The 27975-nt window shown below is 46.4% G+C and overlaps 1 protein-coding gene and 1 long non-coding RNA gene across 4 annotated transcripts; one reads left to right on the top strand and one right to left on the bottom strand.

Annotated features, from left to right (window-relative positions):
* Positions 1-67: 67 nt before the first annotated feature.
* RSPH1 (radial spoke head component 1) lies at positions 68-27362 on the bottom strand. Of its 3 annotated transcripts, none has more exons than XM_058427982.1 (9): positions 27304-27362; positions 20861-20974; positions 20653-20758; positions 14079-14169; positions 13378-13513; positions 10334-10405; positions 4979-5132; positions 3735-3884; positions 68-449 (listed from the first exon to the last, which is right to left on the bottom strand). In XM_058427982.1, the coding sequence occupies exons 1-9, from the start codon at positions 27322-27324 to the stop codon at positions 400-402; spliced, it is 894 nt and encodes a 297-aa protein (XP_058283965.1). In that variant the 5' UTR covers positions 27325-27362; the 3' UTR covers positions 68-399. The 3 variants fall into 3 exon arrangements, with proteins under 3 accessions (XP_058283965.1, XP_058283964.1, XP_032030094.1); XM_058427981.1 differs by lacking the exon at positions 27304-27362 and adding an exon at positions 24002-24217; XM_032174203.2 differs by lacking the exon at positions 27304-27362 and adding an exon at positions 24035-24217.
* On the top strand, positions 24441-25353 carry LOC116482386 (uncharacterized). The gene is made up of 2 exons (XR_009209850.1): positions 24441-24567; positions 24725-25353. It is a non-coding gene; the product is annotated as an uncharacterized LOC116482386 (long non-coding RNA).
* Positions 27363-27975: the final 613 nt, after the last annotated feature.

Genomic DNA, 27975 nt, shown 5'->3' with positions numbered 1-27975 from the left:
CGCCACTGAAAAACCATGGCAAAACCACCTGGTAACCTTCAGTTTACAGAACTTGAAGCAGAGGCTATTTCAGAAAGAAAGGATAATAAAGAGGTTTATTTGCAATTGTCAACCAACTTAACACACAGCTGAGAAAGAAAGACTAAAAACCCTCTAATAAAGATTGTTAACTGACAGAAGCATTTTGTTTTTGTTTATTTTCTGAGACAGGGTCTCGCTCTGTCACCCAGGCTGGAGTGCAGTGGTGCGATCTCAGCTCACTGCAACTGCCAGTTTCTGGACTCAAGCAATCCTCATGCCTCAGCCTCTCAAGTAGTTGGAACTAGATACACGCAGCACCGCACCAGGCTAATGACAGAAGCATTCTTATGATACGATCTCCTCTCGACTCACTTCATCTCAGTCCTGGAGGTCTGACTGCCTAGTTTCTTCTTCAGAATTAATGTTTCCTGAAAAGAAGAGAAACACGAGTATATCTCATATTTACTTTGTTCTATTTTTATTTTTAATTTTTTTTTTGAGACGGAGTCTTGCTCTGTCCCCCAGGCTGGAGTGCAGTGGCGCGATCTCGGCTCACTGCAAGCTCCGTCTCCCGGGTTCACGCCATTCTCCTGCCTCAGCCTCCCGAGTAGTGGGGACTACAGGCGCCTGCCACCACGCCCGGCTAATTTTTTGTATTTTTAGTAGAGACGGGGTTTCACTGTGTTAGCCAGGATGGTCTCGATCTCCTGACCTCGTGATCCGCCCACCTCGGCCTCCCAAAGTGCTGAGATTACAGGCTTGAGCCACCGCGCCCGGCCTGTTCTATTTTTAAAGTCTTTATTCACTAACAGATCTTTTGCCAAATAAGAATTATTATAACTATTAAATATTCATCAGTCAAAAATGGAATGTTAAATTTTATCTCATACGCACTTCAACAGTTTTTTCTTTTGGTACCAGAAATAAAATAAGCAAAATACTCAAAGTAAATGCTAAGACAAGACTATCCATGTAACATCAGTAATTCTCTTATGCCTGCACACCTGTCCAAAACAGCCAGCTTTGTGGATAAAACATGTAATTGCTTGGCTATTAGTTAAAAGAAAAGCAGGCCAGGTGCAGTGGCTCACACCTGTAATCCCAGCATTTTGGGAGGCCAAGGCGGGTGGATCACTTGAGGTCAGGAGTTCGAGACCAGCCCGGCCAACATGGTGAAACTCCATCTCTACTAAAAATACAAAAATTATCTGGGCATGGTGGTGCATGCCTGTCAACCCAGTTACTTGGGAGACTGAGGCAAGAGAATCGCTTGAACCCGGTGGCAGAGGTTTCAGTGAACTGAGGTCATGCCATTGCACTCCAGCTTGAGCAACAGAGCAAGACTCCATCTCAAAAAAAAAAAAAAGAGAAAAGAAATTTGCCACATTCTTATAAGATGCTATATTTAAATGTTTTGTGAAAGGTAGAGTTATTTTTTATTATTAATTAAACTCTACAACTTTCACTGTTGGGTATATTAAAGAAGAAATTAGCAGGGTAAATGTCCAATGTAATGTGGGATTCATGATGAATACATGCTGAACTTGCATTATTTTGATAAATGTTCTGCCGACTAAGCCTATTTTGTATTACTCCCTTTTCACTTAGGGCCCTCCTGACACTGTGGCCTGGGTGACCCTTTGCTGGGGGCTGTCCTGTGCCCTGCAGGGTATTCGGCACCGTCCCCAGCCTCCACCCAGGAAGATGCCAGCAGCACCTCCCTCACCAGCCTCCAAAGTCTCCAGACATTGCCAAATGTCCCCTGGAGCCCCAAAACCACTGAGTTAAGGGGGTGTTCCCTCTGTCCAAGGCTGGTGCATGAACCCACAGTCTCAGACGCACGCTGGTACTGGGCATCATCCACTCGGCCCCATCTCTCCCAGTCTGGTTTTCAGGATTCCTCCTGCTCCATCCCCTCCGTTATTTCCTCTACCAAAGTTTCTGGGGCCTCCTGCCTTGCCTGGTTCCACGGCACCCATCCTCATTGCCCCAGAGAAGCTCAGAGAGCAAGCCTGACACAGGTAATCCCCACAGCCCCCAGAGGTCCCACCTACCGGGCTCAGGATCAAGTCCAAAGGCCACCCGGTTCTAAGGGAAAGGGGCCACCTCCCCACCCCCACACTCTTCTGCTGTCAGACTCTGCTCTCTGCCTGGAATTTCCTTCCTGGTTTCACCCATTCCTTGCCACCTACCTCCCAGCTAACCCGGAGTTTCCTGGTCCTGCCCCAGGTGAGTCATCACCTCTCCTGGGTACCTAGTAACACGTCCCTATCACTGCAGGGAACTCACTGAAGCCTTTATTCCAGCTTCCCATTAGGTGCTGGAGGGCAAGAGCCCAGCCCTCACTTCCACACTGCCTATGAAACCCAGTGTCTCCCCCTCCACAGCGACTAAGGACTGACGTCTGTGGGCACACCTGGATGCTGCTGTAACACAGTGCATACTCTAGCCACTCAGTCCTAACAGAATCCTGTGGACTCCCTACCTACCAGGCTCACTCTGTCCACCCTGTGCAAGTCAGAGAAGCAGAGACGACGCTCACTTGTAAAGCCAGGTTTCCACCTGACCCCACGTTCCACCTCAGCACTGCATCACTGGGTGCATTGCTACAGCGCTCAGGGGAATTACCGATCACGAAAGTCTATGCGTGCTTCAAGCGTCTAAGAGAAAACTGCTTTATGTGATTTCATTATTTCAGGTATTATTTTCAAAGGAATGGGAAGTATATTCTTAATTTACAACAGAGACAAACTAAGTGGATGGGACTGCAGACCCCGTGCCTGAGGCCGCCGTGCCCAGGCTGTTCGCAGATGGCCCTTTCCCTCACAGCCATGACACCCTCTTTCAGTCAGACGTGAAAAGTGCGTTAAGAGAAGAGAGTCCTCTCTCCGGGCTTTCTGCAAGTGCCCACAAGCACTTGGGGAAAGATTTTTAAAGATTGCAGGAACCTGAAGCTTCAGTCAGGCAGAACTGAGGTCAAATCCTTGCCCTATGAGCTGTCAGAGGCAGAAGTTTCTAGATTAATCTTACATCGAAACCCATTGAAAAAAAGCTAGTTCCCGACACCACTAGTCTTAAACCATACTCCTGTGAGTCAGCCCTGCTAAAAATCATGCAAATCCCAGCACTTTGGGAGGCCGAGGCGGGCATACTATGTGAGGTCAGGAGTTCGAGACCAGTCTGTCCAACACGGTGAAACTCTGTCTCTACTAAAAATACAAAAAAATTAGCCGGGCATGTTGGCATGCACCTGTAATCTCAGCTACTTGGGAGGCTGAGGCAGGGGAATTGCTTGAACCAGGGAGGTGGAGGTTGCAGTGAGCCAAGATCGCACCACTGTACTCCAGCCCGGGTGACAGAGTGAGACTCCATCTCAAAAAAAAAAAAAAAAAAAAAAAAATCACCCAAGAAAAGAAAGCCAGGCTCTGCATGTCTAACGGGGCTCTCTAGCCTGGGGCGGTCCTCTTGTGACAGTGAGCATGGGCACCGCTGCACACCCAGGCTGTTCCCACTGCAGCCAGGCTTGCAGGAGGGCCTGCGAGGGAGCAATGTTCTGAGACGGCTCCAGTGAGCGCTCACAGGGAGCCCCCTGAGCCTTCCCCGAGTCCCTGGGGCCCAGCTGAAGGCAGGGCTTGGTGGAGGGAAGGGGAATCCCACTGTTCGTGGCCCCTGTGTGCGGGCCCTCGCCCCACTTCCCTGCGCAGGGACCTCACCATCGTCCATGTCATAGCGGAACTGCTCCTGGTCATACTCCTGGCTGTCCTCCCGGAGGACGTCTGCATCTTCATCTCCAGGCCTCATGTCCATCTCACCCTCAAAGCCCTCCAGCAGAGCCTGGGCCTCCTCCCTAGGTTCTCCTGCACCTGAGATAAAACACAGGACAGAAGCCTGAGTTCCTGGGAACAATGGAGCCTGCAGACCTTGTGCAGGGCAGCTGTCCCCTGGATTGTCGTGCCCCCACCCTCCACCTCCCACTGGCAGCACCTCGTGTTCCCCATCTCAACATCCACCCAGCCCAGCCCAGGCCTGGCCAGGGGAGCAGCCCAGGCCCCACTGCAGTCAGTGGCTTGGGGATGGGAGCAGGTAGTCTGATAACTTTCATTCCTGAGGGTGTTGATGAGACTCTTGAGAAAGAGAAGTCGCCTGGGGTTCCTGAGAGTGCCAGCCAGAGGAGCCAGCGCAGAGGAGAACTGGCAGAGAGGGTGGAGGCTGCCCGGCCGGCCAGGGAGCCAGCACAGAGGAGAGCTGGGACAGAGGACAGAGGCTGCCCGGCCATTCTGGGGGCTGTCCCGGAGCTTCTCAGTGAAGTGAGCCAAGAAATTCTTAGCAGCATGAGTATTCTTTCACGGAGGCCAATCGGACTTGGCTTTCCTCTGCTTGCCATGGAAGGGATCTCACCCGGGGCAGCCACCTTCAACTTTCCCCAGCACATTAATGACTTCCAGAAAGAACACTGGGTTGGACATGGAGGCGCCATGCGGACCCTTCTTCAGGGAAGGACAGTCCCCCCAGCTGCTGTCAGTGCCAGCCCGGGGTCACACCCACATTCACTCACTGACCTAGGTGAGGGGATAAAGGTCCCCGAGACGCCACAGTGCTCCCCACGGAATGAAGCAAGGTTGTGGAGGCCACGCCTCTGCCTCTGTCCAGTCAACCCTGTTTCTTTCCTCTCCCCTCCGGTCCCCGGGAGCGTCCTCCAACCCCAAAGGCTCTCCCTAATAACATCCCGCACACTCAACTGACCCAGCATCTGATTTTCAGAGAGTCCAACCACACCTGGCCTGAAAACAGGAAGTCCACAACTCCCACAGCCCAAAAGCGCCCCACACCCTCCATCCCACAGCCCAGGGATGCCCCATACCCATCGTCCCACAGCCCGGGGCTGCCCCACACCCTCCACCCCACAGCCCGGGGCTGCCCCACACCCTCCACCCCACAGCCCGGGGCTGCCCCACACCCTCAGCTCCTGGAGTCTCTTGGCCAGGTCCATCCATAGAGGTCGGCTCTTTGGGGAGAGTTGGTGTCCACAGGGCCAATTCAGTGATTTTGGTAGCTTTCCATTTTGGAACAACAGTTACTAATTCTTCATCCTCTTCCTCTTCTCCTCTGTCCTATTTTAAGTGCAAAAATTACATTTACCAACATTTGTGAAATCTTGGTCTGGAATATTAAAAGTGAGTGAGGAAGGACAAGTTTTGAAAGACAGGTTTTGGCTTGTGTTTCAGCCTTTTTAGGACGTCACTGAGGAATCAGACCAGTTGCCGACTATCCGTGGTGTAATCTCAGGGTTGAGAACAGATCTTGAAAGAGCCAGGGTGAGAACTAAGGTCTCCAGAGCAACGCTGGGCCAGCGAGCTTTATAATGGGCGCCATAAAAGGCTTTCAGATGAGCATGTCATAGTCGCCTGCAATAGCTAAGACATGGCCAGGACTAAGTGGCCAGAACTGAGTGACCAGGAGTAAGTGGTCTTTTCAATTGTTCGGCCACATTGTGCAACTCTAATATAAAAAATTCTTATATTATATAATTATATGTCTATTGAGTTTAGTAGAAACATAGTTATTTATATTATTCTTTATATAAATAATAAAAGAAACAGTCATTTGTTTTAGGCTTAGGCCTAAGAAGTTCCTAAGATGTCCATATGATATGGATTTGCATAAACACGAAAGCTCTAGTGTCAAGGATTATGGGGAAAAATAAAATTCAAGGAAAGCAGAATGAGAGTTCATCAAGTCTGAATGTGGAACACTTTGTAATAAAAAATGTACAATTCCAACAATGGTGAGCAGCCAACATGTGCCAATTTTGCCAAGCATATTTGCCTACTTCTCAGTTTTGTGACTATCACAAAATTCCAAAGATCTGGGCATCAGCACTATCATTATGGAACACTTCGCTGCCGCATAGGTGATCATACCGATGACAGACAGGGGCAGACACCTGCCTCTTCCACTGAGTCACTGGGAAATCAATTACTCTCTATTTTGGTCTCAGAGTGTTCGAGTATGGCCACCCATGAAGGGTGACACCAATCTGCGGACAGGGTCCTCAAACTTGACTTAGATCAGAATCACCCAGAAAGCATTAAAAGACAGATTGCTAGCCCCACCCCCAGAGTTTCAGATTCCGCAGGTCTGGGATAGCGTCCAATAAGCTGCATTCCTAACAGATTCCCAGGTGAAGCTGACAGCACTAGTTTGGGAAGCACACTCCACTTTATGTATAAAACCAAGAGGTGGAACCCTCTTACATTGCTGGTGGGAATGTAAAATGCTGCAGCTACTGTAGAAAACATTCGGCAGTTCTTCAAAAAGCAAAACAGCATCACCATATGACCCATTGATTCCACTCCTCGGTATATAACCAAAGGAACTGAAAACAGAGATTCGAACAGATGCTTGCACACCAATGTTCACTGCAGCATTATTCATAATAGCTAAAATGTGGAAGCAACTCAATTGTCCATCAACAGACGAATGGATAAGCAAGAACCTTGAAAATGTCATGCTAAATGAAAGAAACCAGACACAAAAGGACAAATACAGAATGAATTCATTTATATGCAACATCTAGAATAGGCAAATTCATAGAGAAAGAAAGTAGATTAAAAGCTGTCAAGGGCTGGGGGAGGTCAAATGGGGAGTTGTTGCTTAATAGGTACAGAGTTTCTGTCTGGGATAACGGACAAGCTCCAGAAATGCATCGGTCACACAGTTGCACAACACTGAATGTACTGAATGCCACTGAAAGCACGCTTTAAAATGGCAAATTTCAAACTCTATAAACGTACATATAAAACCATAATTTAAAAAGAAACAGGGAGTGAGCCACGGGCTGCAGCTTGGCAACCCCTACTCTAGAGGGGATACATTCCCCTTACTGGGGAAAGAGAACACGGAGGCTCTTCTATTCCACCACCATCCTACTCCATCCCCACAGCACAGTGGGAGGCCTTCCACAAAGCCCTCAGGTTGTTGCTGCATTATTTCATGGGTGGTTTTTCCTAAACAGCAGCAGGACTTGGGGCTGATATCAGTAATTCTCCCTTAGATGTTACTGATGCTCCCTCTACCTTCTCCTCATCGTCCTGAAATACTGACTTCTAGGAACTTTTTCCAGTAGAGTCTAAAGCTGCAAAGCACTTAATAAGATGGGCTTTATTTTTATCACTACACAAATGTAAAAACTTGCTCAATCACCAGTAAACCTAAAGTTATTACCAGTGCTGACAATGTATCAATTTAACCAATAGGTTCCTTCAGGGAACAGGTGAGAGGTGTCCAACCCCATGGAGATCCCAGCAAAATACTAAATACCTCCCTGTCACAATCGAATCCTAAAGCAGACTGTCTTTCTTAGGCTTCTGACTATGTGTGTAGGAGGTTACACACACACACACACACACACACATAAATGGAGTGGAACCTCGGGGGAGGACAGTATGTCAAATTCCTCTATGTTTTGTTAGATGCAGATGACTTATAGAAAAGCTTCCTTCCACCCAGACTAGAGCACCCTGTGGTCCATGAAGAATCCATGCTCAGAGGAGGTAGGGCCTCATACTTAGCAACAAAATCAAGCATTTTGGCCATTTCATTTTCTGGTTTGCTAGAGATGTGCCCCTAGCCAGTGGTTCCTTTTAGCTGGAGCAAAGCAGGAGAAGAAGAGGCAAAGAAGACAGATCACTGTGAGGCCACACAGGATTCTGGTCAGCCCAGAAGGCGGACCATGAGCAACCACGGGCTGTTTGGGGAAACTAAATAACTGTGGCCAGAGTGATGTGCAGAAAGTAGAATACTGCAGGAGCAGGAATCAGGAAAAGAGGGTGGCTGAGGTCAGGACCGAGAGCCCTGGGATGTCCAGACTCTGGCCACTCGGGAGGCAGCAACGGAGCATGGACAGTCACTCGATCATGGGAGGTTAAGGGATAAAGATTCAAAGACTCCCTTCGGTTTTAGAATCTAACCGACTCTAGGAAGAAAAATGAGAAAAGTTAAAAAAACTGTCTGGAGGGCTGGGCGCAGTGGCTCACGCCTATAATCCCACCACTTTGGGAGGTTGAGGCAGGTGGATCATCTGAGGTCGAAAGTTTGAGACCAGCCTGACCAATATGGAGAAACCCCGTCTCTACTAAAAATACAAAATTAGCCGGGCGTGGTGGCACATGCCTGTAATCCCAGCTACTCAGGAGGCTGAGGCAGGAGAATCGCTTGAACCCAGGAGGCGGAGTTTGTGGTGAGCCGAGATCGCACCATTGCACTCCAGCCTGGGCAACAAGAGCGAAACTCCATCTCAAAAAAAAAAAAAAAAAAAAAAACCTGTCTGGAGAGCATTGAAGAGCATTGAATTGAAAAATTGGTGATGAGTTTAGACTTAGGATTCAAGGCCAAGGCCCTTGGAGTGAAAGGATGGAGCATTAGGTAGAGACAGGAGTGGGTGGCACGGAGCAGATGCGGGACAGGCCCTCATGCACAGGATCTCCCGCAGCCTTCCAAGCTCCCTACAGTGTGGCTTCCACCTCCTGTGACCAAGGGTGGCTTTCCCCAGCCTCACAGCTGAGCCCAAGGTGACGAGGAGTCGGTTTAAAGCAGGGCCTCTGGGTGATGCCAAGGGGTTGACGAGGGACACAGCAACAAAAAAACAAAACAAGGTGACTTGGCTCAGGTTGTGACATAGTTTGGGTGTTTGTCCCCTTCAAATTGCATGTTGAAATGTGACCCCCAGGGTTGGAGGTGGGGCCTGGTGGGAGGCTTTGGGGTCACGGGGGTGGATCCCTCATGAATGGTTTGGTGCGTTCCCTGTGGTGATGAGTGAGTTCTTGCTCTATTAGTTCACACAAGAACTGGTTGTTAAAAAAAAAAATAAAATACCTGGCACCTCCTCCCCTCTTTTCCTCCTCTTTTGAGCTATGGTGCCAGCTCCCCTTCACCTTCCATCATGAGTGGAAGCTTCCTGAGGCCTCACCAGGGGCCAGGCAGTTTTGGGTGCCATTCTTCTTGTACAGCCTGCAGAACTGTGAACCAAATAAACCTCTCTTCTTTATAATCTACCCAGCTTCAGGAATTCTTTTATAGCAGCACAAAAAGGACTAACCCAGGTTGAAAGGGCACTGATGTGATGGTAGACCCAAACAAGCTGTTCCCTAGCTTTCTTCAGAAAGAAAGTATGCAGATATGGGAGAGTTTGTGTACAATAATATATTCTTAACTCACTAGGAAGGGACACCTCAACAACTTCAGAGACCAAAAAACAAACAAAAGCATGATTCCACGCGTGTCTGCCAGGTTCACGCTCCTCCTTAAATAAAACTCAAAACTTCTTACAGTGAGAATGACCTCAGCTAAACAAATAAGTCAAAAGGATCAAAACCAGTACCAGGGTCAGGAAATGTTACTGAATTGCTAATTATCTACAGGGATTGGTCAGACATTAATAATGAGAGGAATAGGAACACAGATATTCCCACCTCAATATACATACACATATCTCGATGCCTTATAATGGCAATATTAGCTGACTAGCTTTACTATTAACCAGAGAATGTCAATGTAGTGTTAATATTAATGTTAGATATTGGAAAGGAAAAAATGAGAGAAAGACTTACCAACGGCACGTTCAGAAGAGCATGCCGCACACCGGACACGCTAACAGTCATTGGACAAACTGTGGCAACACCAGTTACAGATTCAGTTTTCACTTCTGGGACCTAACACTGTCTAGAACCCTCCCACTCAGGATTAGTTTTTTATTTGTTGTTTGTTTGTTCATTTTTGAGACACAGTTTCACTCTGTCGCCCAAGCTGGAGTGCAGTGGCGTGATCTTGGCTCACTGCAAACTCCACCGTCCAGGTTCAAGCAATTCTCCTGCCTCCGCCTCCTGAGTAGCTGGGATTACAGGCGCACACCACCATGCCCAGCTAATTTTTGTATTTTTAGTGGAGACAGGGATTCATCATGTTGGCCAGTCTGGTCTCGAACTCCTGACCTAAAGCAATCCACCGCTTTGGCCTCCCAAATTGCTGGGATTACAGGCGTGAGCCATTGTGCCCGGCCAGGATTGGTTTCTATGGACAAAAACGGTATCTATCAACAAAGTCTAGAGTTCTGCAATAACTGGGAAATGATATTGTTTGCTTCTGGCAGTTTAGTTCTGTACTAACACATGCAAATAAGGAAAAACGAAAATGTGAAAGTTCCTAAGAGTTGGCATAACTGTTAGGCGAATCACCTCCAACCTTGCAGGATCAATATTTTTGAGCAGCTACTTGCCTGTTAATGTAAAAAAACCATACGTGCTCTGCAACTTACCGTATCTGTTAAACGATATTCACCATGTTGTTCACACCCAACATCAAATACATACTTTCCAGGGCCAACAGGCTAGGAGTAAAGAGAAACCATTCTTAAGTGTCAACACCCAGCAGAAAATACAAAATACAAATGTCACCACCACAATACCCACCTCAAATCACAAAATTGGGTAAAGTGTAACATGGATTAAGGAATGCTTTTGTGAACTCGTGGCTAATGGAATTGGGACTTATATGCCCTGTTTTGTTTACTTTTGAAAACTTCAACCACATTTTACTTTTTTATAAAAGTGATGTATTCATTTTCAGAAAACCTCAGTGAATCAGTATCCATAGGCAAACTAGCTAGAGATGGAACTACTACTAATATTTTGATGCATTCTTTGTAACTTTGCTTCTAGTATACATTGTTAAATAAAAATCTGATCATAGTTGTACATACTAACTCATACTCTATTTTTACTGAGAAATATGGCATGAACTACTTCCCATATTTACGAATATTCTTTCCTAATACCAGTTGCCACCTGGTATTTTATTTCATCTATGCATTGCAACCTATATTACTTAGTTACTATTGTTGGTATTTGGGATACTGATTTTTTTTTTTTTTTTTTACAAAGAACACTGCAGTAAACGTACTCTAAGTTAAAACTTTATGTATGCTTTTGATACCATCCTTAAATTCTCAGAATTTCTGGACAAAAGCATACATGTGTTTTGATTAGATGAGGCTCTAATCATTTCATTCCCACAAGTGCACTTAAGAGTCCCAGATCCTCAAACTCTTGATTTTAGGAGTGTAAAAATGTTCTATTTTTACGTGTTTTTTAATATAAAACAATGGGGTCTCACAATTTTAATTCACTTCATTTCAGTTGTTAGTAAGCCTGCATTTTTTTCAAGATTTTTAGCCATTTAAATCACATTGATTGATAAAACACTTTATATATTAAATGTTGCAAATGTTCTCTCCCCATTTAACAGTCATCTCTTAGATTTTCTTTACAACATTTTCTAATCTATAAGAAGTTATTTTTATAAAGCTAAACCCATTGGTTTTTCCTTTCTATTTCTGTTTAGAAAGTTCTCTTTCCACATTTCAAGGTTAATATTCATCTACATTTTTTTCTATATTTCCTAGGGTACATTTAAATCTTTACTTCTTCTAGAAAGTATCTTCATCTGTGTGAAGGCAAAACTATTATTTTCCTCCCAAATAATTATCAAGTGTTCCTAGCACTATGTCTTGGCTCCTCCCATCACCCCTTTGTTAATTTGACATCCTTATTGTGTGTGAAATTATTTTATGTACTGAGAACTATCTCCAGACTTTCTAATTTGCTTCATTGGTGTGTGTGTGTGTGTGTGTGTGTGTGTGTGTATCCTGGTATCACACTGTTTTAATTATTGAAGCTTTGTAGTATTGATAACTTGTCCACAAGGACACGTACAGGGAATTTTCTGAGGAAGAAACACAAACCAGCAATAAACGTGTGACAACATGTTTGACCTCACTAGTAATCAGGGAAGTACACATTAAAACAATGAGATGACATTTTTTACCCATAAGATTGGAAAAAAACAAAAACAACATTAAAGACTGAGAATATCCAATGTCGATGAGAATATATGATAAAGAGACTCATATCCTCTTGGCAAGAGTATAAACTGACACCACTTTTTAGGAAAATGGGACTACCGATTGTGACTCTAAATGCCAATCCTCAAAGTTTTCACAATTCCATTATCTAACCTACATAATAGTCCCAAATGTGCAAAATGACAAAGATGTATCTTTATGTGTATTTTTGTATCCTGACAGAGTATGATCCTAATTATGTAATTAAAACCCCCAAACAATAATTCTGTGTCAGATGACTGTATTAGAATGTGCTTACATGACACACAGAAATAGTGTGGAAGGATTGGGCCCAGGGCGGTGGGGCAGGATCCTAGTGTTTAAATGCTTTACAATTGGAATGTACTTGTGTATTATTTGTATAATTTAAAGTTTTTTACTAACTAGCAAAACAAAGCCTCCATTTTTACCCTGATTTTTCAGACTGGTTTAGGTTGGACAAGCTGATTGATTCTTCCAGATTCATTTTCATCAAATTCTCTTCCTCTGCAACCACCTTCCCATCTCCTCCAAAAAGACCCACAGAAAGTTTGCTGGGAATTTTATGAACAATGTATAGGTTTGAGGGGAATGTGCTCTTTTAATGAAGACTAAAAGTAAAATCTGTGGTTAGGGCATGAATTATATGTAAACGAAAACTGGGTTCTAAGAGAGTCTGAAGAGACTTCATTAAATCAGCTAAACATTCCCTCTGTCAACTTCTAACACCATCAATTTGCTCAGCAAATTCTCTCTTCAAGGAAAGTTTCTGCTCAACCCCTGATCAAAGCTACCATGATGGCCTGTGTATTAGCTTCTGAATTATTCAAGATTTCTCTGTACAATAAGAGCAAGAGGAACCACCAAGTCTTCCAAACAGAAACGGCCCACCGTGGATGCTAGAAGCTGGCAAGCCTCCAGACCCAGGGCCAGGCCCTTGGAAGCCTTAATTCCCACCACAACTAGGAGCGTGCAGGCTGGCCTGTAGCATGAGGAGGGAGCTGGGGGTCTTCCTCCCCAGGGATGTCACACCTCCCCTTCCAGGGAAACAAAACCCAAACACCCCATGCTCAATTGCAGGAAATAGATATTTGGTATCTGATTTACCGATGAGAAGGAATACACACAAGAAGTTCAGATGCCCTCTCGTGTTATCTAACAATGCAACAGGTCCCGCTGAAAGACACTGGGAGTTTGTACTGAGACCCAGAGTAACGGGCCAATCCCTCCCTCCCCCCAATTCTGTGCTCTGTGGGTACCAGAGGCTCAGCGAATGGCACAGCTGTCTTGTTCCCCACATTTGAATAGGCTGGACTCAGTTTTCTCTGAGTTTTTGGTATTCTCTGGTCACACATTTGCACAAGCTGCCAGAGGGGGTTATTTTGTACTTCATTGGCAAATGTCACTTCCCATGGACTTACATTTTTGTTCAGGAACTTGCCCTGGTACCTGTGGTTCAGGTGAATGAGCTCGGCCACGCCCTCCTGCTGTCCGTTCACCCAGGTGCCAACATACTTACTGCCCGTCTCCGCGTATAAATAGGTGCCTTGCCCGTGCCTGGTTCAGACAAGGGGAACATGGTATTTCATTCCAGCATGGTGAAAAATCTCCCAGGTTTAAAACACAGACATTGACATTGAGGGGGGCCCAGGCTGTTGCAGGCTCACAAGCGATGTAGCTTCTGTATCTGTGTCCAGTCAGAAGGTGCCCCCTGCTCAGTGTGCCCCAAGTACAGGACATTGCCAGAGGCACAGAGGACAGGCCGGCTGGACAGAGACAAGCCTCCTGTGTGTCAGCTGCTTTCCCCAGGGAAGAGGCAGAGCTAGTGGGAGCTGTGGCTCAGGTCCCCCAATGGCTCTTCTGTGCCCTCCACTCCCTGGGGCTCTTGGGTGAAAGACTCACGTGCTCTGCCCCAACTGAGGTGCAGATGTCAGTTACTTGAGTCTGCACCTGCACAGAAAGGCATCCTTGCCTCAAAGCCATAGAAAGATTGGACCTGCCTGGCAGAGTTGGTAACTGGGCTTTTGTTATGATTCTGATCCTTCCTAAGTGTAAACAATTTGCAGACATCGTGTTCTCATTACATAAGCAAATCCCGGAAGACTCAAGACAGAAACCGAACCTTTGGTGAGCAAACCACTCTCCGGTGTAGGTGTCATTATTGACGTAGTAGTATACGCCATGGCCGTGCCTCAGGTCATTTGCCCACTCTCCTGAAAGGAACAACACAAAGGCAAGCCCAGGTGAGAAGAAGGGATCAATGCCCTGTACCATGTCTTCAAATTGTTAACCATGGCAGAGGCAGATGTGTTGCGAAGCAAATGAAGCTACATTTGGGGCCCCAAGCACACACAGGCCCCTTCTGCTCAGGAAATCCTGCAGAAGAGAGATTTTTAACAGCACCGACCAAGGCTGCTGTCTGTTTCCACTCTGACATCCCTCCACCCCTTCCTTTTGTGCCAGATGGCGTAGGCGCTGAACCACGGTGGAGAGTGGCCTAAGGGAGGGCTGAGTCAGGAGTTCACGGGGTACAGAGTGAGGTGTATGGATGTGGGCCACAGCCACCTGCATGTACTGACAAGCACATTTCACAGGTTAGTCAGAGGCACCACGAAGACGCAACGAGGAGGGAGACAAACCAAGGTTGTCTGACCCATTGCCAGTGATCCTAATACCACACTTCATTTACCTTGCAAATGTTTAGTGATCCAGCAACAACTCCAGGCCCTGACCCTCTATCCTCAGCCACCTGCCAGCATTTCAGTCTATCTCCCACCCAATCATCTGACTCCAACATGCCACCCTAACCCCAGCTGCACACCAGCTCCATCCGCTGGTGCCATGCCATGGCTGACCCATGCCTCTGTTTGAACTCTTCCCTCACCTCCTCACCTCCATACAGGCTTCTGCTGAGTCCTTATAGGCTTGGTAGGCAGTACTGAAATTGGCAAGGATATCATAAAATTCATAATACCACTCCATGATGTGGACAACCGCAAACTACTTTTGTCAACCACAGTATGAATCCCTGCACTAGAAAACTCAAACGTCCTCAAATCTTACAGCTCACTTAGGAAAGAAACTTAACAGAGGTCTCCCAAAGGTGACAGCTCTTAAAAATGTGCATATTACACCAAGTCATTAAGCTAAATGATATTTTTGGGACTATGAATAATAAAAAGCAAATGTTGATCAATTTGTTGATCAAAGAGAAAAAGAAGGAATTATATTTCTATTCTCTCTATAGAAAACATTACAAAATGGTTGCCATATGGAGAAGCATTCAAAGAGTATTAGCTAACAAAGGTAGAGAAAAGCTATTCTAGAAGTATGTCAGACATTAAAACTCAGGCTACTTAGATTCTGTGATGTTTGCGGTATTTTTAAATTTTTAACTTATTTTGATTTATCATTACAAATGAAAATTCACTTTTATACCAACTTTATATTTTCTTTTTTTTAAAGAGGGTTCTCAAAACTTACACAAGCTTCTGGCTTACACAAAAACTGGACCCACTTCCACATAAAGATAAAGAATACCCAATAGGCTAAGAAAATGTTAATTATTCAAGTAATATTTGTTTATGTGAATAACCCCAAAATTTATCTACAGAAGGAATTTCTACATATTTATTTCCTCAATCATTCCAGTATTTACTCAGCACCTACAATGTCCTGGGCACTTTGTGAGATGAATGAACAGCTGTACAAAGGACAGTGCATGTCCCCAGGGCACCAGCACCAGCCTGGGGATGGATTGTTGACACCTGAGCAGCAGCCGAGGACAGGGAAGGCAGCACAAAAAGCTACATGGCACAATTTCAAAAAGTGGGTAGTCACTCAGAAAAGAGCAGGCTTACCAAAAATTCATGGAGAGAGGGAAGGTGGCAACTGCTAACAATTAAGGAAGAGGACTAGGTCCCATGATGTGATGTGTGACAGGAACAACATGAACAAGAGAGATGAAGATCCCCAAATTGAGATAATTCAGTAAAAAATACTTCAGGTCCCTGAATCTAAATTAACCATGAGGATGTGCAAATACCTAGAGGGATTTGTCTGGGTCTTAAGGGGCAGTGATGTGCCTGGATTTGTGGCATTTGCCAATTTCTGTCGTGTAAATACTCACACCATGGCCAATTTCAAGCTACACATGGAGCTGGGAAGAGATGCACAGAATGGGTTTTCGTGAGCGATTATGAGGGGGTTCCAGCACAGCCCTGGGGTATAGAGACCTCAGCTGAAACAGGTACATCATTTGGTTTCTTCCCAACAAAACATCATGACAAAATTATTACATCCCTCCTCTCTTGGCCATGTCAGAGGGTCTCCAGGGTGTCATGGTGAGAAAAATATATTACATATTTTGCAGAAAAATTTCTAAAATAAAACAGAACAGTTAAGTTGCAAAAGACACTAAGTTTCGCACCATGAGGACTGTGAGCAAAATTTTTTAAAGTCCCAATCTACTTAAAAAACCTGTTGAGAGGCTCTGCCCAGCATTTTGTAATGCCACCACAGGGACCCTGCACAAATAGAGAAGGTAATTCAGAGAAAAGTCACCTGCTGAGGCACATCTCTAACAGCTGTAAGTCAAGTTTCCTTTTTTGAGGTGAATGACGTTTGTAAACTTTATTATTGTGGCTTTAAATTTGCACTTAATTTTTTTTAAAGTCTTTCTACCCCAATCCTATACTTTCTGATAATTCTTGACCTTGTCAACTGAGGTTTTTTCCAACTATATTTCTTTTCAGGAGTAACTCCCAGATGGTTGGTTGGTTGGTTAATTGGTTGGTTAACTGGTTGGTTGGTTAATTGATTGGTTAACTGGTTGGTTGGTTGGTTGGCTGGTTGGTTAGTTGGCTAACCGGTTGGCTGGTTGGTTAGTTGGCTAACCGATTGGTTGGTTGGTTGCCTGGCCGGTTGGTTAACTGGTTGGTCGGGTAGTTAATTGGTTGGCTGGGTGGTTGGCTAGTCAGTTGGCTGGTTGGTTGATTGGCTGGCTGTTTGGTTGGCTGGTTCATTGGTTGTTTGGTTGGTTGGCTAGTCAGTTGACTGATTTGTTTATTGGTTAGCTGTTTGGTTGGCTGGTTGGCTGGTTGGTTGGTTGGTTGGTTGGTTGGCTCGTTGGCTAATTGGCTGGTTGGTTAGACAGTTGGTTGGTTAATTGGTTGGTTGATTGGTTGCTTGGTTGGCTAGTCAGTTGGCTGGTTGGTTGATTGGTTGGTTGGTTGGCTGGTTGGCTAATTGGCTGGTTGGTTAGACAGTTGGTTGGTTAATTGGTTGGTTGATTGGTTGCTTGGTTGGCTAGTCAGTTGGCTGGTTGGTTGATTGGTTGGCTGCTTGATCGGCTGGATGGTGGGTCAGTTGGTTGGTGTGGAGCAGGTGCTCCTTGGGTAGAGCAGTTTGTCTGGCACTTGGGATTGAAGACAATTTAAAATGAGAAGCTCTCCAAGATGCTCCTCCCACCTCAAATGCTGGTTGGTCACTGGTTTGCCATGCTGGCCCATGGTTTTGCCAAGTTGGCTCCCTAAACTGCTGGGTCAGCCAAACACAGGAGAGAAGGAGCCCACACTTATGGGGAAACACTCAGTGTCAGACCCTGGGCAGGGTTCCATGCACTTGCCACAGCATTTGTTATGTGTAAGAGCTGAAATATGGTTTTACAGATGCAGAACCTGAAAAGCAGAAAGACTGCATGCATTGCCCAAGGTCCCACAGCTGGTGGGTAGCAAGACTGAAATGAAAATTGGAGTCTGTCTGATTTTAACACCACACTCTCTTCTCCACAAGCATCCCAATAGTCAAGTGCTCATTTTTTCCAGCTCCTGCCATTCGGGGGCTTCCAAAAAACCCAGCTTCAAGTTACCATATCATTCTTGTTTCTCCACAATGTCATTATTAAACTTCTTTGTTTTGATGAGTTCTGTTTGACAGGCAACAAGGCCAGCAGGGAATAGAGATGCTCTTTCTCCTCCTTAACCTCAGAGTCCTCAGTTGGCCCTACACCCCCAACCCTCAGCATCAGTACATGGGGTCCAGGACTCCCCAACATCTGGCATCTCATCCCCCACTACCCCTAAAAACCTCTGCCTTCCTGCCTGTATCCAAGTCACCCGCCACCCAGGACCGTCTCCCCACTCCTGTCCTGCAGCACTGTAGCCTCTGCTGGTTCCTGGACTCCCTAATTGGACTTGTCTGACCATCTGGGAGACAGGTAGGGTACTGGGCTTTACGCCGCAGGGTCCTGACGTTGAACACACTGCCCTGCACAAAACCATTCTGGCCCATTGTGATGGCAGCCAGCCAAGATACACTGTTATGAATAACTCAGCCATACAGTAACTGAGATTTTGTGATTGGAAGAGTATTGGCTTACTATGTTACAATTAATATTATAACTTTTGACCTCAGTTTCCATTGCTGCCTTAATGAAGTAAGATACTTATTTAAGCTTTTGTCAGAGAAGAAATCTCTGGGTAGTGGCTAAATCTTGCACCCTTTAAGATACAAAGCCATCTGGAGAATCAAAAATCCCAACTATTACCAGATGAGCTTTATATGTTTGTGTGGCATAATAAGAAATATTGGTCTTTATTTTTGGTTCCCAGCACAGAGCTGCTAAAACCCTTGACATTTCCTGACTGATAGAAATGTTTTTGTTATTCAAAATGCGACTCTTTTGACCACACCTGAACTTATGCAAATGAGACCCAGGATGGCCTCAAGATGGGACTGAACACCAGAAAGACCAAGTGATAAGAAGGGTGGAACCTCCAGCCCCACCCACCAACTCTGGGAAAGAAGAAGGAAGGGGCTGGAGATTAAGCTCTATAAAAACTCTTAAGCAAGATTTGTTGAGCTTCTGGGGTGATAAATGTATCATGCGCCAGGAGGGTGGTGCACTCCACCTCCACAGGGACAGAAGCTCCTGTGCTTGGGAACCTTCCAGGCCTTGCCCTGTGTACCTCTGCATCTGGCTGTTCATCCATATTCTTCATAATATCCTTTATAGTAAACCTAATTAAAGTGTTTTCCTGAGTCCTATGAGCCTCTATGGCACATATCAAACCTGAGTAGGGTGTTGTAGGAACCCCCAGTTTGTAGCCGAGTCAGATAGAAGTGTGGGTACCCTAGGGATCCACAACTTGAGGTTGACATCTGAACTGGGGCAGTCTTGGAAACTGAACCCTTAACCTGTGGGGTCTGTGCTAACTCTGGGTGGTGTCAGAATGGAGTTGCATCATTGGAAACTCAGCTGGTGTCCACAGAAGACTGGAGAAGTATATAGCATGGAAAATCCATGCATTTGGTGTCAGAGAAACAGTTACCCCTTTTTAACCTTCATATTCAAAATTCCTTAAATCCCTTATTCTAAATATCTTCGTGTGTGTGTTGTTCAAATTGTATCAACATCTACACTAAAATCAAAAGTGACAAGAATGAGATTAGGTGCATAAGGGCTTGGAAAGAATTAAATTAAGCCCCAAATTGAATTGTTTAAAGTTGATTTAAAAAGCAGATGGTGCTTCTTATAGAGCAAGCCTTCTGGGATTTACGAAACAAAACAAAACAAATTCTATCTAACAGGGATGGATGGTATTAACACCCTCCATCTTGGTCTCAGAATTGGACAGAATCATCACTGACATCTATTAAAATAAGAACCACCTACTAGTTCTTATTTTATCTAGGAGCAAAGCAAGCAACTATAGCTCGCACTTTGTAAGAATATGTCCTCCTCACTAAGAAGTGATGCTGTCACAAGTGGTACATCACAGTCCTAGCCCCAGTTACTGAGTGCTCACTATGGATCAGGCAAGGTTGCAGGTGTCTCCCTGTATTTATCCATTGAATCTTCATGCTACAGATGAGAAACTGAGGCAAGGAGATGTGAAGTCACCTATGCAAGGTCACACCTATTGTCACCAGAGTCCAAGGTTAGGGTCACAGATCTTTTCGGAAATCTGAAGAAAACCAGACAATTTCTTTCTTCCTGGGGAAAAAACAAAAAGCCCAGAACACAGAATTTTATGTACACTTTCTGAAGACTCACAACACGCTCCCTGCCGGTCCCCCTTCCCAGGTTTGGGATATCACTAATGTTGTGGTCACACCAGGTGACAATGGCACAAGGGGCGGCAGGGAGGCTCTTGGAAATAAAGGAAAAAGAATCCTCCTCAGACATAACGTTGGCCTGTGAGGAATTATGGCACAGATAGGAAAAGTCAGTTTAACGAGGCAGGAAGACTCCCAGACAGGAAGCCCTGATGTAAGGAAACACTCGATCTAAAGAAATAACACATCCGTCAGATGCGGGGTTGGTCAGAAATGGAAAATGCAAAGACAGGCTCAGGAAGATGAATGCCGCAGAGCAGCTGAAGCCGTGGGTCCACCAGCTCCGAGGCCTGCGTCCACCCAGCAGCCTCCCTTTTGTCTGCTCCCAGGACATGGACGTGCTGGCCATAGGGACGGATTTCCCACTACAGATTCATTAGTGAGTTAATTAATTACAAGGCTTTCATATTTCTGCATCAACCCTGTGAATATAGTAACATAATCTGTGTTCGTTGAATGAGTAATCTGGAGCACTTTAAGCTTTCTCATACATGTCAGTATTCACAGACAAGTTCAATCACAAAGAAAGAAAAACAAACTTCTGTAACACGAAAATCTGCTTAGTGATAACACTTTACCTTCATATCTGGATCCATCTGGATATATAAAAGTGCCTTGACCGTGCTTTTTATTGCTAACATATTCTCCGATATATTGAGCACCATTTTTAAATTTGTAGATCCCCTGAAACACATGGATTAAATCATTCGTATCGTTGCTGAATGTAGCATTTGCTAACAGAGCATTAAATAGAGAAAACCATCCAGTCAAGTCAACGGTTCTGACCTGGCCATGTCTTTTACCGAATTCGTAGCTCCCTTCGTAGGTGTCCCCGTTGGGTAGCCGTGCCCTCCCACGTCCGTGCCTTTCGCCTGCCTCATTCCGACCCCCCTCATATTCCTGGGTAATGAAAATTGACACAGTTACAGGTACCATTCATTAAGCGCTAACCAGGTGCTAAGCATTTTGTAAATATCATACCCTTGAGTCATCCCACTATGCTAAACCCCCGGCACTATACTCAGTTGTCCCACCTTTCCCACCTTAAAGTTGAGGTAGGTAACCATGCCTGGGCTAGATGAGGCACTGGTCCAAGGCCACACCTCAGCACATGTCCAGGGCGGAAGCCTCATTCCCTCCCTCCAACACAGAGCTTGCAATTCATCGTGATAATCTTTTACCCTGTAAGCAAGGTTAACCAATTTGTGAAAAATGCTAGATACTCTAAGCTGTGTTCTTAGTAGGAACATGCTTGAAATAGCACATGCGGGTAGAACAGTTCAAGTCCACACAAATACCTCCCCGTTTGCTTCCTTCAGTAATCCAGGATTCCAAAGGCAAATGCCCTGAGAGAAGCAACTCTTCCCTCAAATGATCCCTGGGGCGGGGTGTGGCCTGAAGAGACCTTTGCAAGGAATTTCCGATGGAAGGGACAGGTTGGAGGGCACTGAGGAGTACACAGGGCTCCCTTGTCGATTAAGTTTATCTTATTTTTAAAACCCCTAGCAAGAGACTTAAGGTTCAAACACTCATGACCCAATGCTGCAATAATTACGTATCTATCTGTGGTTTGTTTTTGTTTTTGTTTTTGAGACAGGGCCTCACTCTGTTGCCAAGGCTAGAGTGCAGTGGCACAATCTCAGCTCACTGCAACCTCCGCCTCCCAGGCTCAAGTGATCCTCCCACCTCAGACTCCTGAGTAGCTGAGACTACAGGCATGCACCACCATTCCCAGCTAATTTTAAATTTTTTTTGTAGAGACAGGGTCTCACTATATTGCCCTGGCTGGTCTCAAACTCCTGGACTCAAGCGATCCTCCCACCTTGGCCTCCCAAAGTGCTGGAATTACAGGTATGAGCCACCATGCCAGCTCAATTGTGTGTCTATCTTAAAAGTAAATCAATAAAAAATGTGATCGAAGCTTGCAATTTTCCTATCCTTCAGAAAATAAACATTCCTTAGCACCTAATACATGGGTATAGAGTAATATAGTAAATAATAAAATGCTGAAAGCATCCAGTAATGATTTAACATGGGTATCTCATAACATCACACTGTATTTCTTAAATATACATAATAAAATTTATTAAAAATTAAAATTAAAAAATGGAATTGGATGTATATAGACTTATTATAACACAAGTACTGACACACTACATTGAGGACTTCAGAAATAAACATCTGTGCAATTCTTGCCCTTTTCTAGCACTGTTTGGCCCACTAATACCTGCCTAGAATATAAGGTAAAAATCTGTGAACTTACAGATTTGTTTCAGGGTTAGTTTACATCAAAATGTACAAAAGTCCCCTCCTTCCATCCAAGAGGCTTCCCAATACACCCAACACTGAGCCGTTGGGGTGGCTGAATAAGACAGAAATCCTTTAAAATGACCCCAAATGTGATCTGAACCTAAAAATTATAGGCACTAAAAAGTTACAAATCAGTGGGGCCATTTGAGGAGACAAACTAGAAAGCTTGCTGGGCAAGTGTTGCAGGTTGGGTTCACCTAGAAGCAGACCCTAAACAAGTGATTTTTTTTTTTTTTTTTTTTTGAGCCGGAGTCTTGCTCTGTCGCCCAGGCTGGAGTGCAGTGGCACGATCTCGGCTCACTGCAACCTCTGCCTCCCGGGTTCAAGCCATTCTCCTGCCTCAGCCTCCCGAGTAGCTGGGATTACAGGTGCCCACCACCACGCCCGGCTAATTTTTTGTATTTTAGTAGAGACAGGGTTTCACCGTGTTGCCCAGGCTGGTCTCAAACTCCTCAGCTCAGGCAATCCGCCCAACTCAGCCTCCCAAAGTGCTAGGATTACAGGTGTGAGCCACCGCGCCTGGCCTGATTTTTTTAAGTGCTCTCCTAGGAGAAAGTAGTAAAGAGGGCAGGGAAGTAGACATGAAAGGGCAGGCAGCTAAGGAAGGATGCCATTGCAGGTGAAGTCCCAGACTTGGCCTAATCCAACAGGGACTCTGGGGACATCAATTGCACTGCAGACTTTGTCCTGCTTCTTGCACTAGCTACTGGCTGTCTGGCCGGATGTGAATTTCAGGCACTTCTGGCTCTCCATACAGGGCACGTAGTTCCAGTGCACAGAGGTGCCAGCTTGAGTAGCAAGTCAGGCGGAAGCTGGGAGATGAGTGCCCAGAGCTAGCAAAAAGGTCTGGGCAGGCACTGACAGCACCACTGCAGAGTCGCTAGATTTTTCTGAAAGTACCTCAACTCTGTACTGTGCATGCAGACCACAGCGGCTGAGGTTCCCTACCTGTCAGCCAAGGAGCGGTCACCCTCTGGAGTAGGGAGGAACTACTCTCTGGGTGGTAGAAATATTCCCACACAGAACCCAGCTCACAGGCTGGATGTGCAGCTCTTTCTCCTCTCTGCTGCCTAAGTCAGGAAATAACTCCAAAGACCTGGGTCAGCTCAGATGGGGACTGAAGAAAGCACACGTGAGGATAGGCCTATAAGGTAATATCTTCAGGAACCCTCTCCTGAGCCCAGGGCCTCCTCAGCATTTCTTGGAGGCTGCCAGGGAGCAACTATCCTCCATGCATCTAAATGCCGGGGGAGCAAATCTCAGCTACAGAAATGACTTATTCAAGGGCAGCATGGCAGCGTGGGATCATCTGCTCATCCAAGAAAACTGCCTCGATGGGAATTAACACAGGGAGGAGGAAACTTCCAAAGCCTTCTGCTGGGAAATCTTTGCCTTTAATGGGAGGCAGGATGGGGGTGGGGGAACAACGAGGCGGGATGTGGTAACCAGACGTCACAGCGTTTCACTTTTCACCATCAACTTCCAGGACGCACGCAGGTGTGTCTGGCGTGGCCCTCGTCCCTGCCGGGGATCCTGGGGAGCTGTGGCTCAGACCTCTGGTTTCTGCGCCTCCTCACTCTCCAAACCCAACCTCGAGGTTCCCCCGCCGCTGCGCACCCTGGGAAGCCCCTTCTCACCAGGAGCTCTCACCCCAATATCATTCTCTCCCTCCTCCTCCAACTCCTCCGAGCCCAGGTCCGACATGGTCTCGACCCAGCCTGGATCCCAGCCGCAGCGCTTCTAGCAGGTGGGTAGCAACCGCCTCCACCGCCGCGTCCCGCGTCGCCATGGAGACGCGGCCGGCCCCGCCTCCCTCCCGGTCCGGAAGATGGGGAGTGGGGACAGGCGATGCGGACGGCGCGGGAGGAGCCACTGGCAGCCTTTGCGTACTGTCATAGCAACGGGAAGGGCACCTTGACCAATCACCGCCCGGGAATACGGAGGGGCGGGGCGGAAGGGACGAGGTGGAACCAGTGGCAGCACTCGGGTGCCGTCATAGCAACGAGGGGCCGCCTCGGCCAATCACTGCTCGGGAAGGGAGGGGGCGGGGACTGGGCAGGGCCTGGGCGGGTTCCGTTCCTGGCTGCCCACCGGCTCTCTGACCTGGACCTCGCCGTCGCTGGCCCCTGAAATCCATCACTTTAGTCGGCTGTTCTGTGACGCCACAACGAGGAGCCACCTGGGTACTGGGCCCTCAAGAGGAAGGACGCGGGAAACGCCTCCGAGCCAACTCTCGAGAGGGTTTTACCCCTGCCCAGTGCGGGCACTGCCCGCTCCCTTCCGCCGCCGGGCCTCGCGGGCCCCTCCGGGGGTGCTGCCCACCCCCAATTACCTTTCTAGGCTCTGCTGACCCTTCGGGATTCGCGGCTAGCAGAGATGTGTCCACCAAGATCTCTTCTCTTGTCTGTAAACAACTTCACTCTCAAGGAGGCAGCTCTGGCCTCTCAGCAGGTGCGGCCTACACTGATGTCCGTCCGGGTTTTACATCCTTCCCCGACCTCGACATGAGTCCCAGCCCCCTCGGGCCTCTGACTTTCAGGTGTCCCGTACGATCTCCGGTCCTCTCCTCTCGCTCCTGGCTCCCCTCCACTGTCACACACCCACACAATCACAGACGCACACGCATGTACACGGGCAGGCTTGGAAATCTGCTTCACCCGACTCACTCTGCCTGCCCAAGGCCCCTCACGATCTCCCATTTCCTCTGCCATCATCCCAGACTGCAAAGCTGTGTTGTTTGTTATTGCTGCAGGAGCTGGGGATGAGTGACTGAATAACCATAGGATTTGGTCTTGATGGGAGAATCCCAGAAGCCAAATCCACGCAGTGAATAAGCTGCTGATCTTTCAGAGCACACATCCGCTAGAGATTCTTCCCAATGCTAATATGAAAGGTTACAACCATAACCCATCATCAGGCCCAAATATATTACTTACTGAATAAATACACAAGTTACAAGCAACACACAAGATTCCAAAAGTATGTCGTTTTTTAGTTGCAGAGATAAAAATGTTGTAAACACCAAAATTGAACAGCTTTTCTTATGGGGAAAAGTGGGGAGTTAGGGATAACAGATGATTATCATTTTCTTCTCTACGTATTGGCAGTTTCCCAGTTACTACAATTAAGCATGTCCTATTTTTATAATAAAACGCCAAAAGCATTTTAAATGTTAGAAATCTAGAATGGTAACATAAGTATATGCAAATAAATACTCGTTTTTCACATTTAAAATGTCAGAAATTTAGCTTTCAAATTTGTCCTAACAATCACAGTAACCAATGTTTACTAAGTTCTGACACTGTGTGCGGGCACTGTTTTAAGAATTTTATATGAGTTATCTTATTAAATCCTCACTATCATTTCTCCACTGAACATCTAGGGAAAGGGCGTTATAGGGGGGTATAAACTAAAAATAACCTCTTAAGCCCCACCACAGCCGACTGAATGGACCCCCTCTTGGCCAAGGGGGCCCCAGAAACCTTAGAAACTGAGTTCTCAGCCATGATGGGAAGGGAGGTCGAACATGCCTCACTAATACCCTTTTGCAGTTTAGACACAACAACTAACAAGCATTAACATTAAAATAGAGATCATAAGACTGACAGAATGGACGCTGTGGCAGTAAGACACCAACTTATAAACAGGACCTAAGGCCATGCCAGGCACGAGTTACGTCATGCATCCCTATACTTAAAAGAATAAACTATGTTTTAACTACCTGGAGAAGGTCTTATGATTCATGTTTTACATCCTATACTTGAGCAAAGAATCTTACTGTGAATCTTTCAAATCTTATCATGAGTTCCTCAGACTGTTGATTACGTACTAATTAATCGTAAACTACTGACACTGAAAAGGATACTGATTTGTTTCTAAATCATGACGTTTCACTGATTATCTTGTGCATATGCAGAAAACATTTTAGCCTGTATGTTGTCATCCGTAGCCAATGACTGTAACCTCTATATTGTCCCTCCAATGAAAAAAGGCAACTCCAACATGAGGAGTCCCCTTCCCATTCCTCAACTTTCTTATAAAAGCATTGCAACTTGTAACAGACTTTGGAACACACCCAACTTTGTTGGTGTGTCTTCCCCATTCAATCTTCAAATTTGGCTTTCAATAAGCCTTTATCAATTTCTGCCTCAACAGCCTTAACTTTGGTTGACAGCAGTTAAGATCCTTGCCCAAGATCATACAGCTAGTGGGATTCAAATCAAGCCATGTGACCCAAGAGCAATTGTTGCCCATCACTATACTGCCTCCCAGATCTGTGATATAAAGAAATAACTACAGTTTTCTGGCAGTGACTGTAAACCATCTACCAAGCAGAGGACCACTGGTTCAAATGCCTTGGATTGCAAACACCAGAGAGTGGCTTAAGCAAACCACATGGTTAAGCAAACCCTGTTCTGGATCACATCATTAGCAGCTAGACGTCTAGCTATAGCTATTAAATCCTAAGGTTTACAATTTGATTTCTATCCCATACAAATTAGCCAGGGTCTTCCCTCCCAAATCTTTCAGTCAATCTATAGTAATTTCACTACACTGTGGGTTTAGCAATTATCCAAATAATTGACACCCAAGGCAAGAAGGGGTGAACAACAGGATGGACCTCCCGGCACCTCCTGCAGCAGCACCTGGACTGGATTCTAAATTCCTCCTTCCAGAAAGAAGCTGCATCTCAGCCCAGATCCAGCTGAGAGCCACAGCTGCCAAGAGGCAGTCGGAGCGCTGGGCACCTCTCTGCGAACCCAGGAAGCCCCAGGAGGACTTCATCAAGCCAAGTCGATGCCTCACTCAGAGCCCCAGGATCCCTGACCCCTAACCCCACAGTGACCTGGAAATGCCTGGTGATGCCAGAAGCAGCACTTTCCAATTCTGAAGGCCCTCAAAATGCTTGCTCAGCCCACCTTCCTCCTCTCCTGGGGCATGGGAGTGGCGGGGAGATGAGAGGCAGAAAGATGAGGACATCATCAGGAGGTTTTTCCTTACTGGAAAATGAGAGGAAATCCTCTTCCACTGCTTAAAAATCAAAAGGGGCTGTCCATATTCCTCTGGCAGGGGTCTCCCATCATCCCCCGCGAGGCCTTTCCATTATCCCCTGCGGAGATTTCCCATCATCCACAGAGGCCCTTCCCATAACCCCCAAGCGGGAAGTTCGCGCAAGTGCGGCTCTGCAGGGAGGAGCGAGGGCCCACGGAAAGGCCCTCGGGAGAGTGGAGGGCAACAGTGGCCGCGGTTCCTCTGTACTTCGTTTCTTCCGTAAGAAATGATCTTCTTGTCCTTCTTAAGTATAAATGGAGAGATCCATTTCCTTGTACCCATTAACCCCTTCAAAAAGAAGAAAAACAGTTCCAGGCTGGCCATGGTTGATCTCTGCAGAGGGGCTGGTCAGGGTGCCTTCTGCTTCCTGGTGGGATGGCCCAGGCCGGGGAAACTGTTGAAACCACCCTGGGGCTGCCTTCTGTATTTTCCACAACCTTCCAGGCCCACCTCCCAGCTGGAGGCCCTGCAGCTTGGCAGTTGCCATGGCGACTGAGTCCCTAAGTGTGTCTCCTCTGAGCTGTCCTGGACAGTGTGGA

Source organism: Hylobates moloch, unplaced genomic scaffold (assembly GCF_009828535.3).
Source record: "Hylobates moloch isolate HMO894 unplaced genomic scaffold, HMol_V3 SCAFFOLD_14, whole genome shotgun sequence".
NCBI classification, from domain to species: Eukaryota; Metazoa; Chordata; class Mammalia; order Primates; family Hylobatidae; genus Hylobates; species Hylobates moloch.
The sequence above is the reverse complement of the archived record's forward strand: the minus strand, read 5'-3'. Positions and strand labels throughout refer to the sequence as shown.